Source organism: Pelobates fuscus, chromosome 1 (genome assembly GCF_036172605.1).
Source record: "Pelobates fuscus isolate aPelFus1 chromosome 1, aPelFus1.pri, whole genome shotgun sequence".
Classification (NCBI taxonomy): Eukaryota; Metazoa; Chordata; class Amphibia; order Anura; family Pelobatidae; genus Pelobates; species Pelobates fuscus.
In genome coordinates, this window is record NC_086317.1 from 93,777,618 (window position 1) to 93,790,217 (window position 12,600).

At 43.7% G+C, this 12,600-nt stretch overlaps 1 protein-coding gene across 1 annotated transcript in view; it reads left to right on the forward strand.

Annotated features, from left to right (window-relative positions):
- The window catches only part of RNF43 (ring finger protein 43), a 65,958-nt gene that overhangs the window by 39,482 nt on the left and 13,876 nt on the right, over positions 1–12,600 (forward strand). Inside the window, exons 6-9 of the mRNA XM_063450070.1 lie at positions 3,109–3,288; positions 5,186–5,288; positions 5,798–6,874; positions 8,746–8,995. Of these exons, the coding sequence (XP_063306140.1) occupies positions 3,109–3,288; positions 5,186–5,288; positions 5,798–6,874; positions 8,746–8,789 (1,404 nt within the window). The 3' untranslated portion in view covers positions 8,790–8,995. The remainder of the gene's footprint in view (positions 1–3,108; positions 3,289–5,185; positions 5,289–5,797; positions 6,875–8,745; positions 8,996–12,600) is intronic.

The following is a 12,600-nucleotide window of genomic DNA, read 5'->3' on the forward strand; positions in this document are numbered from 1 at the left end:
TTTTTTTTATTTTTTATTTTTCCTTGAGAAGTGCAGTGGGGAAGTCTTGACTGATATATTTTGACTGCACTGTAAAAACTGTTTTGTCTGACGAGTGATTGGCCCTCTCTCTTTTTCTGATACATTTCAGTTGTTTTCTTTAAACCGCCTTCTGTAAATATTTCTTCAGTCTGAACATCCTTAAACTTGTTCAAAATATAATTTATTCTTTGGTTTGAGCAAATAAGATATGTGTATCGGTGTCACTTTTGTTAAATGTATAAATTCTGATGGATACTATGCGTCAGTAGTAAATCTGTTTAGGAGGCATGCTCTCTTCTTGCATTTATCGGAGTCTCAAAAATCCTAACACTTACTTTGATCTCTCATTACAAATCCCAGCCCCCAGTTCTGCGAAATACCTTCATTTAGTTTAACTGTTTGGGCCAGCCTGTTAACACTGGACATGCTACAAAAAGGTCATCCTCTCTGCTTCAGGTGTACTTAAAAATTAACTTATTTACCACACATAAAAAAAAAAAAAAAAAAAAAAAGTATGATAGGTAGGTACACAATCTCACAAAATGTAAGTTATGGCAACACAACCTGTAACAGCCTGACGCGTTTCGTGCTCTCTAGAGCACTTCATCCTTGGCTCAGTTTGTGTGTGTGTGTGTATACACTATCATCTCTTCTGATGGAGAGTGTATGTTGGTTGCCTTTTGTACTTCCTTTTTACTCCCTATGTTCCACTTGCTTATTAGTATAATCTCATTGTAGTGGGTTATTCTTTACTTTTTTTTTTAATTATTTATTTAGTTGTGCGTTTAGTAGGTGAGCAATGCCCCAACAGCAATTGCTAACGCAGCAGTCAACAATATTAAACAATAGTTGGTATTCAAAGAAAAACATAGCACATTTTATATTATTAGTACATTATACTATCCAAAGTTAGGTGAACTCAGATGTGAAGCCCCTTATGGGTATGGTAAGAATGGGGAGTTAGTGTAATGTTACCTACGATGGGGTTATACTTCCTTCTACTTGACTACGTGTTTGGCAGTGTAATGTTGGTTCCCCAGAAGGAAGGGGGGGGTTAATAGTGTTTTGTGAGCGGCGGTGGTTACTCGACCGTGCGGAAAGCAGGCCGCCATTAAACAAGTATCAGTGCGTCCTCTCTATATGTGTGTAATTTTCTCACTTATGGTACAGTTTGGTCGGTCATCTAGAAGGCTATTAGGCTTTGCATTTGTAGTACCAGTTGCACATTAGTAAAGGAAATGAAAAGTAAAATAAGGGGAAAAAAAACAAAAACAAACGTAAATAAAGGAGAACAGTAATACAGATAAAACGAAAACATTCTCTAACTGTGGTAAGCATGTTTTTTTGAAGTGGTGGAATACACAAGTCCCCATGAGTCTCTCAGGTGAGTGAACCATTTGATGAGGCTCCTCGTTGCCCTCTCGGGGTAAATTCCCGAATGGTGGCCGGGTTCAACTGGGACAGTCCCGTTCCGCTCATCGGTGGGGCCTGCAAAATGCCCGTTGATTGTAGGTGTGCTTCCAGCTCCTTATATCCCTGTGCTCTATGGGTAGTCCCGTTTTGTTGAAATATCACAACTCGCGGTGTGCCCCATCTATAAGGGATATCTTTGGCTCTAAGGTGTTGCAGAAGAGGCTGCAGCGATTTCCTCCAGGTAAGTGTGCTCTTGGTGAGGTCTGGGAAAACTGTAATGGAGGAGCCCTCGAATTGAAAGGGAGTTTTACCCCGCAGAGCCGTTAGTAGTGCGGCCTTGGCTGATAATGTTTTGAGTCTGAGGATGAGGTCGGCCGTCGCTGTTGCCGGCGCTCTGGCCGGTTTAGGTAACCGGAACATACCATCCAGCTTCAGGGACTTAGCTTGCTTTGGTGGGAGCAGGCCTCCGATGAAGCGCCGCATAAAGTGGGGTAAGTCGGCGGTGTCGACCGAGTCTGGTATCCCCCGACTTTCAGATTATACCGCCGCCTCTGATCCTCCATAGCGTCTAGCCTGTCTGAAGTAGCTAGTTGCTGCCGTGCCAAGTCTGCCACTTGCTTTTCCACCTTTGATATCCTGGTGTCTTGGGTGGTAGAGTGGGCCTCCAGCTGGGAGATTTTAGATGTGGCCCCTGCTATGGCCTCTTTATACCCGCCATATCAGTTGCTAGGTCCTTGCGGAGATCCGCCAACATTTTTTTCATTTGGTCTGCGGTGACCGGGTCCCCAGTCCTCTGTGGAGCCGTTTTGCAGTCTGACATGGCCCTGTAAGGTGGTCCCTCCAGGAGGTCCGGTGTGAAGTTCTCCGAGGAGTAGGAGGTGAGGTCGTCGGCCGGCGCCATTTTGGACCACGCGGCCTGCTGCGAGTTCCGCAGCATATCTCCAATGTCTCTCCCTTGGGAGCTTCTGTCCGCTTTAGCCTTCTTCGTTTTGCGGCCCATAACTTGTCAGCCGGTTGTAGGCAAGTTTTGAGGGGTCTTTGGGTTTTGGGTTCCACCATAGAAGCTATGTTAGGGCAAGTTAGAGCTGGAGCTCCGAAAGTTGCGACCGCTCCGTTGCCTTGCTGGCTCCGCCCCCCTATTCTTTACTTTTTGTTTATTCATTTCTAAACTTGTTTTTTTTTCCCTCACAAAATACTTGCATGTTTTGTTTTACCCATTGTGCACAAATCACTCTTTCCTTTTGGATAAGTGATTATGGTTATTATTGACCTTTATATAGTGCCAGCTTTTTCTGTAGCACGTAACATTATTATTAAATGGACTTTAACAACAAATGAGACAAACTGTTACAAAGTTTGACAGGAACAATAGGTTGATGAGGATTCTACTCGAACAAGCTTACAATTTAGAGGAGGTGGGGTATAAAAACACACTAGCAAGGGCAGCGTGGAAGATAGGACCCAAGTGACAGGATGGTGAGAGTGCAGTGGAGAATGGATCCACTGATCAAGTTAAGAGAGTAAAAAGTTACCATAGGAGTCCATAGGTTTTACACCTGTAAATCACATGTACCTGCCTCTATTAAAATGTTTTTGGTACCTTCTTTTCATTTTAACCAATTGAAGTCTCATTCATCTCTGTTTGGTGTTTTTTGTGTGTGTGTTTCTCTACAGGACTCTGTACAGCAGCAAACTTTACAGGCCATCAGCCGTCTTGGTACTAGAAAGTATCAGTCACGGGTTTCTCGGGACCAGCGATTAAACGCTGCACGAAGTGGACGGTTGGAAACAGCCAGCACCAGTAGCTCTGTGCCTGTGTGTGCAGTCTGCCTGGAAGAATTTGCAGATGGGCAGGTAACTTCTAACTTGAAGGACTCTCTGGTGTATCCATGGTGTAACAAAGTTCTTTGGACTTAAATCCTTAAAGCAACACTATAGTCACCTAAATTACTTTAGCTAAATAAAGCAGTTTTAGTGTATAGATCATTCCCCTGCAATTTCACTGCTCAATTCACTGTCATTTAGGAGTTAAATCACTTTGTTTCTGTTTATGCAGCCCTAGCCACACCTCCCCTGGCTATGATTGACAGAGCTTGCATGAAAAAAAAAAACAGATTTCACTTTCAAACAGATGTAATTTACCTTAAATAATTGTATCTCAATCTCTAAATTGAACTTTAATCACATACAGGAGGCTCTTGCAGGGTCTAGCAAGCTATTAACATAACAGGGGATAAGAAAATCTTAATTAAACAGAACTTGCAATAAAAGCCTAAATAGGGCTCTCTTTACAGGAAGTGTTTATGGAAGGCTTTGCAAGTCACATGCAGGTAGGTGTGATTTAGGGTTCATAAACAAAGGGATTTAACTCCTAAATGGCAGAGGATTGAACAATGAGGCTGCAGGGGCATGTTCTATACACCAAAACTGCTTCATTAAGCTAAAATTGTTCAGGTGACTATAGTGTCCCTTTAATGGGAAATCATATCATTCTGGCTGATTGTTTTGCTTAATGTTCCAATTCAGTTGCACAATATTTTTTTTTTTTTTAAATAAATTCTCAAGCGGAGGGGGAAATGTATCGGCTTAACCTTTGCTTTATTGATTTATTCTTTACTTCTCCCTGTCTTGGTAGTCATTACTGTAGCAGTCACAGAAAAGGGTGCACTTCTGATTTATTATTTTAGTAGAGGACACCCTTAAATGTGCTAATAGAAACATAGAATGTGACGGCAGACAAGAACCATTCGGCCCATCTAGTCTGCCCAGTTTTCTAAATACTTTCATTAGTTCCTGGCCTTATCTTATAGCTAAGATAGCCGTATGCCTATCCCACGCATGCTTAAACTTCTTTACTGTGTTAAACTCTACCACTTCACTCACTCGGACACACAGTGACAGACATAGACACATACACACATTCACTGATAGACACCTTGATACTGACACATTCACACACTTACAAAGTATTATAGATAATTTTAAAATATTAATTTTAATCCACCCAGCCTCCATACCTTTGGGAGAGCTGGAGTTGAGTCTTCCCTGGGGTCCAGTGGAGATGGCTGGTGGCTGGCTGCTGGTCTGGTGACTGGCTGCTAGGCTGACTGGGTTGGTGGCTGGCTGCTGGGTTGGGTGGGTGGCAGGGCGTGCAGGCATATAGTTCTTGCAGTTAGGGAGCTGTAATCCTCCTGCTCAGCTCCCTCGTGCGCTGCTCACTGATGCCAGAAGCCCGGTGACGTCATATCCCGGCTACGAGCATCACTGCGGGGCACGCAAGGGAGCTGAGCAGGAAGAGCTCAGAGGGATCCCTCGTGCCCCTGCCCCGGCCGCCATGAGAGCATTTCAAAGCCGTGGGGAGCCCTGAGGTGGCCAGCTGGCCAGCTCTTGGGCCCCCCCATGAGAGAGGCTAACAGCATTATTTTTTTGCGGCCCCTCCTCCCCCTTCCTTAAAAGTGCCGCCTTGTTAGCCTCATGGGAAATACACCACTGCATGCATCCACTACCCTCTCAGTAAAGTAATCCTTCCTGATATTTTTAAACCTTTGCCCCTGTAATTTTAAGACTATGTCCTCTTGTTGTGGTAGTTTTTCTTCTTTTAAATATAGTATCGTCCTTTACTGTGTTGATTCTCCACCCTTAATACAGATCTCCTATTTGCCAATTACATACTTGCACACCCATAAATCCATGTAAAAGCCACAGTTTTAATATCCATTCTGTATGCTTACATTTTTTTTTGCCTCCTTAGGACTTGCGTATTTTGCCTTGTTGCCATGAGTACCACTTGGATTGTGTAGATACTTGGCTGAAACAAAACCACACCTGTCCTCTCTGTATGCATAATATACTGGGTAAGTTTAAGGTTCAATTGTGTAATGATATTAATATGTTACGGTTCTCTCCTTCTTCACTGTAGCTTAATCCCTGGTTATCTAGCAGAGGGCCAAAACTCTGTATCTTCATTTGCAAATACCTTTTTTCTTTGAGCTCTGATCTGTCGCATGATAAGGTTGCAGGGATACTACAATTTTTCAAAGCATCCTCTTTGTATCTAGTGCAGTTTTCTGACATGGGAAAGATATGCGACACATTGTCTGTTGCTCACTAAATATTTTGTGATGGTCATGGTGTTCATATTGTCCCTTTACATTGGAGTAGCTACTTAATTAGTTTTAATAGTTTAATTGATCACAAAGATTTTGACAATGATACAGCCAGCTTAAACTATGTAAGGAGGTTAGTTTGCCAGCAAAAGATAAAAATCCCTGGTTGTTTTTCAGTAATCTTTGTGTGAGTCTCTTTGCAAAAATTTATATTTCTGTGTGTTTTCATCAATGCTGTTCTATTTTTTTTACTGTAGAAAATGACACCCAACCACGTCCCTCGGCTGTCAGAACTTCTTCACAGCCAAATTTATGGAGGCAGTTCCCGGGTACGGCACATTTTCAACATCATTTGCCACCTCTTGGAACGCCAATGATACCAGTGGTACCTCCTCACCACAACAATGGCATATTCCTGTCTCGCTCTCCTTACTACTTGGACCCTGGATATACCTGGGAATTGCCAGTGCCTCGCCCGTCCCGCCGTGCTCCAGACTGTAATGTGGTAATTACTCCACAATATCAAGTTTCCAGTGGGTACTTGCCTGATGACACAGGCAGTGACAGTAGCTCAGGGCAATGTTCCTCCAGTGAGAACTGTACAGATATCAGTCTACGCTGTTTGCAAGGCTCTTCCTCGTCTTCTTGCCACAGCTCCCAGAGCAACCAGGGGGATTCGTCTCCACCAGCACTTCCTTCAATTATTCTACCTCAGGGAGAACTCCCAGGGTTTAATACTATGCTTTCTCCCCAGAGCTCCTATGCCAGCCATGTTCATTTTCACCAACACCGGCATCACCACTATAGACGACCTCAGCCCAATGTTTCCCACATTAACCCCCACAGACCTAGGCGGAAGCACAGACCACCTAGGGGAGAGTTAAGGACAGATCCAGGATTTAAACGGGACCATAGAACTACAAAAGAGAATATTGGAGAGTCAAGATCCCTTTTGAATCACAAAGAACCCAGGACTCCATCATCAAGAGTTTGTCTTGATCCTCGGACTGAGGAGGCTATGAGACCTAGTCACTCCACTCAACTCTCTCATTCATCCATACAAGGTGCAGATGATCCTGAAGGAACTTCTTCCTTAAAGGGACCTAGGACTGAACCTCCAAGCAGGAGTCATCGAAAGAAAAGATCAACTGCACCTGCACAGCTTCCTCTTTTATACCACCCAAGCCATTCCTGTCCATCCCCTGGAATCCAGTTCTGTGAAAGATCTCCGCCTGGGTGCGATGAAAGGGTTAGACTTGGACATGGAAGGGTTAGCACACATCGGGAAAATGCTGCGATGATGCATCTCTATCATCCACCGCATCACAACCAGGGTAAGTAATTAAATTGTTAATGTACCGTATATACTCGAGTATAAGCCGAGTTTTTTAGCACATTTTTTGTGTTAAAAAACCCCAACTCGGCTTATACTCGAGTCATAGTCTGTATTATGGCAATTTGCATTGCCATAATACAGACTGGGGGGAGAGGGGGGCTGGCAGAGCTGTACTTACCTTTCCTGCAGCTCCTGTCAGCTCTCTCCTCCTCCGCGCCGTCCGTTCAGCACCTCGGTCAGCTCCCAGTGTAAGTCTCGCGAGAGCCGCGGCTCTCGCGAGACTTACACTGGGAGCTGACAGAGGGAGCTGCACAGACCGCGCGGAGGAGGAGAGAGCTGACAGGAGCTGCAGGAAAGGTAAGTACAGCTCTGCCAGCACCCCTCTCCCCCCACTGAACTACCAATGACACTGGACCACCGGGGAAGGAGCCCCCCTCCCTGGCCAGCTAGCAAGCAGGGAGGGGGGACGAAAAATAAAAGATAATTAAAAAAAATTAATAATAATAATAATAATTAAATAATGAATAATAATAAAAAAATAATAATATAAAAAAAAAATAATAATATATCAAATGCCCACCCCCACCAACACATACACAAACACACACTGCATCACACACTCACACTTCATTCATATACACACACTGCACTCACACACACTGCACTCACACACACTGCACTCATACACACACTGCACTCATACACACACTGCATTCATACACACACTGCATTCATACACACACTGCATTCATACACACACACTGCACTCACGCACACACTGCACTCACGCACACACTGCACTCACACACACACTGCACTCACACACACACTGCACTCATACACACTGCACTCATACATACACACTGCACTCATACACACACACTGCATTCATTATATACACACACTGAAAATAAATATTCAATTAATATATACGCACACACACTGCACTCACTCACACATACACACACGCACTGCACTCATACACGCACTGCACACACACACTGCACTCATACACACACACACTGCACTCACGCACTGCACTCATACACGCACTGCACTCATCCGCACACTGCATTCATACGCACACACACTGTAAATAAATATTCAATTAATATAATTTTTTTAGGATCTAATTTTATTTAGAAATTTACCAGTAGCTGCTGCATTTCCCACCCTAGTCTTATACTCGAGTCAATACGTTTTCCCAGTTTTTTGGGGTAAAATTAGGGGCCTCAGCTTATATTCGGGTCGGCTTATACTCGAGTATATGGTATGTATCAAGCATGCATGGGCAATGGAATCATTGCATTATTTTTCTAAATTCATGGGATTGACAGAGTAGAGGCTTAATCTCAGGGGACTCCTGATATGTAGATGTCCTGCTCTGCCTGAGTTTAGTGGGAGTTTTATGGTACATCTTTTTATAGAATAGTTTCTATCTATTTATCTCTTTCTTTATTTTAATGTATGGAGTGATGTAAATAGTTAAATAAAAGGTTGCCCCCACCACCATAACCACTTCTGCTTTTAGAAGTTGTTATGGTGGTAGGAACCTATATTTGCACCGTTTTGGCTTCTTCTCCACCCCATCACTGGATATATTGAAATGCAGTTTGTATCATCTTTCTGTTTTAATAAACGCTCTACAAACTCTGGACTCGCAAGATGTTAAGTTCATCAACTAAAACGTTCGTTCGTATTCTAATTTGACAATATTGTTGTTGTTGTTGTTCTCTAAACTAAGGTCTGTCTTTGTATTATTATTTTTTTTACCAAACACACTGTATTTATCGTTGACTATTTTTAAATCCATAACAGTCGCAAGTGTACTTGCTGCTGTGTAACACTCTGTCTTGTATCGTATTGCAGGTACGACTGACGAGATTGAAGCTGTGTGTGAGCACACCGTGTAACTGCAGGAAATGTGAACACGTTAGGCATGACCAAACAGTACAGGCTGTAGTAACTGGGGCTCCTAAGCCTCCCCTGCCTTTTGCCTCTTTCCCAAACTTCTTGATCCTTCCTCCGTCCCTGAGGTCATATTACACTCAACTCATTCCCAGGCAGAATCCGTGCAGCTGCTGGAAGGCCCCGGCACATCTGTGCAGAGCTCTGGCATGTAAGTATGGACTTAGTGCACCATTAATAGAGTGTGAGCAAGAAATCAGACAGATGTGCCATAATCTAGCTGTTGATATCAACTTGGCTCTCTGATATTCTAAGTAACACAGGAAATATTCTAGAATGCCGAATTCTAGAATGTGATTGCACAGTGAACTCCTCCTGCTGTGACACTAATCACTGACAAGTGCTTTATGTCTGGATGACTGCTTGTAGGCCTCTGGCCTCCAGATAACTTGCTGGTTAGGACTTCCATGGGAGATTCTCAGTCCAAGCAGCTGGCCGAAGGGCCCCTCAATTTACACAACTGTAACCTTGCTTTTGTGGAATTTCAGACTAATTTCCACTTACGATTGTGTTAACTGTACCACTAGGTGGCAGCACTAATAAGCTACCTTGCCTTTTTGTTTTGCTCTAAGGATAATCTGTCTCCTCTCTCCTCTACTTTTAACAGTCTGCCAGTCGTGCCCAGTGTTTACTCAATCTATTTTCCTTTGCTTATAGCCCCTCCGCCTCTCTCTCTGTTTGTCATTTACTCCGTTTCTGCCAGTGTCTGCTCAATTTTTTTTTTTTTTTTTTTTTTTTTTTTAATTCTTTATTTTTGCAGTGCATTTGAGGGTAACATACTGGCATGTGGTACCCTAAAGGCAATCCACTTGCATATTTCAAAACAAGGAGTACATAACATTAAGAGCATCAGGGTATGGTTATACAGTGCACTATTTTTATATATATATTTGAACAAGCTGAAATCATGCTGTGTAGACATTTATAGATCGAGATTCTGTCAAACATCAGGTTAAAATACAGGAAGATAGCTTTTCAATAGTTATCAGTTGCTGCCAGCGTTGGGTTAAACAACACAATTTTTTCCCCCCTTTTGAAAAGGACAGGAAAACAACCTCGTGTGTATCATTAGCATTTCACGTTAGGCGTGCTAGGCTAGTATTGAATATTTCAGGTTTAGTTACGCTTAAGTGTGTGTCAAGCTGCATAGTATTCTGTATGGACAGGCACACAGGCCAAATGTAGAGAGGTCGCTTTAAATATACTCTCTCTTACAGTAGTACAGATCCGCTTTGGTGCATATAAACAGAAAGCGTGTGTCATGAAAAAATAGGTGGAGGAGAGACAAAGGAGAATACATGGCTTATGCATAGATTATAGGAACAAGATTAGGCTATTAGACTATTCCCCTCTTGCTAGACTGGTTACATTTCCTTTGTCTGTCTGTGGTTAAATGGTTACACATTATAATATACAGTGGCTCTAGCGTGTATAGTTGTGGTTGGATATGATTATACATTGCCTAACTAGCTAAGGACATCGTATTAAGTACTGCATCTTTGCTGTAATTCGCAGGCCTGGCATTAAAGCAGAAGCACACTTCTGTTTACTCGTAGCTTCAGTAAGAGAAAACTTAAGATAGTGCTAAATAATAATAATGAACTTTCTGACCATGCTTGGTTAGTTTAAAGTCGCTTATGTTGCGGCAGAAGCCGACATGCTATATGCATCACTGATTAGGCAGGTATTTCTCTCTCTACCCCATTTTCTGATTTTCCTAAAACGGCACCCACATGAGATAACAAATGAGGGACAGAAAAGAAGAACTAAAAGAAAAAAAGGAACACATAGTCCTACCCCACAGACTGTGAAATAGGGGGTACAGAGAATAGGCATAATGAGCTTATTTGGGCAAGATGATATCATCTTAGCCCGTAGAGACCGCCATACAGTGTCACCCAATACCACATGCGGGCCACAGGCGAGAGTCCAAGTCCAATCTGGGTTTCTCTGCTCCATTTCTCCCTGCGCTGCTTACACTGGTGCGCAGGTTACAAGGGCCTAGCCACGCTTCTCTCCTGCCACTGGCCTGCGTTGGAGCCGGCGCCAAGATGCCACGACCTCGGGTTCCGTTGTAGGCCAAATCCTTCCCAGCCGGGTGAATGTAGAAGGCACTGTACGGCATGCGTTTCTGCCTTTGTTGCTTAGGGGTCGGTCGCCTGGTAGCCTTAGTCCCTAGAAGGCGTGGAGTGAGGTGCGCTTTCTGTTTCAGCATCGGTTCGCTTGTGAGGGGCTTCTCCGATCTCACCTTGCACCTTCGTTCTGTTTCCGCCTGGGGAACCACGTCGGGAGTCGCTTGGTTTGTCCTCTTCTCCAGGGCAGCCCACCAGCGGTTGAGAACTGCCTCCAGACGGTCTGAGAGGGTGTTGCTCGTGTCAGGTGAGTCAATTTGACGTGGTGCCTGGCCTCGCGTCTCCGAGACCCTTACATCCGCCATCTTGCTCCCCACCTTGAGGCAATCGCTGTGTGATAGTGGAGAAGAATTCCTGTGGTAGGAAGCTGGTGAGTTTCGGCAGCAGTAGAGGTGGGGACCGGGATAACCCCCACCGGTCCAAAGGGGGGGGGGGGGGTACAGGGTTCCGCCGCAGCTCAGCCTGCACAGCTCTGCTAAGGAGGTCGGCCGTCACTCCCAGCCGAGACCGCGCTAGGCCTCAAGTTTGCTGGATCAGATCTCTGCGTCAGAGTGTCTCTAAGTTGCCCCCATCAATGCTCAGGGTATCCATGACACCCCTCGGTGTGCTCCAGAGTCGTATTTTCTTGTTTTCTTGTAATTTACACCGATTATGTCGAGATTCATAAGGAGCTCTTGTCCCATGCGTCCGCTCAGTTAGACGGTCAGGCCCCGCCCCCCTGTCTGCTCAATTTATGCTATAGCAACTATTAATGAATTCACAAATACATTGATGTTCACTAAATTTGTTCTACAAGTAGTGAAGGCAGAGACGCACACACTGTGTGACCAAGCAGCTGCATAAATCCACAAATGAGTAAGGGTTGTATTGCACAAACCTGTTCTTCATTATTAATGATCGTCGCACTCTGACACACTTGCAGTTCATCTATATATACTCGTTAAGTAAATATTAGCTGAGCCCCCATTCTTATTGTTCCCCTCGTGATGATAGGAGCTCATCTCTGGAATTCCAATAAAGAATCCTGAGGCTTAGAATTTGCCATTTCACCTCTGTTCCATTTAATGATGGCAGAGGCTGGCATACAATGTGGGATCCCGATATTTTTCATCCTGAGATGAGACCCACGACAGAGGTGCAAGATAACTATTTCAAAGAGCTCTATTACCAATATCCCTGGGGTGATGTGTTTCCATGAGTTCTTAGGATCTGAGTGGTAGACCACTGCTGAGAAATTCATGTTCTGGGTGTGTACCCAATTCCCTCCTTTTAAAAAAAAAAAAAAATAATAATTTCTTACTGAGTGGGAGACCTTGACTCAAACCTTGACGCAAACTGAGCTGTCTGTGATTTGATAGTGGTAGTAATGCTGTGCTCTCCTTTCCTGAGGCCCTACGCATTAAACAGGCCTGACCTTAAATAACCCCATTAAAAACATGTCCTTAAATTAAAACCTATTAAAAACATGTAAGGAACAATTTGAAAAAAAATTTAGTTTAGAATTTCAGAAATTATTTTATGTGGAGTTAAATCAAAATAAGAATATGCACACTTGGTTTGATTCCATTGATTGGCATTTGCATTATTTTAAGTGCTACTAAATCCACCTGCAACTTAGTATGAG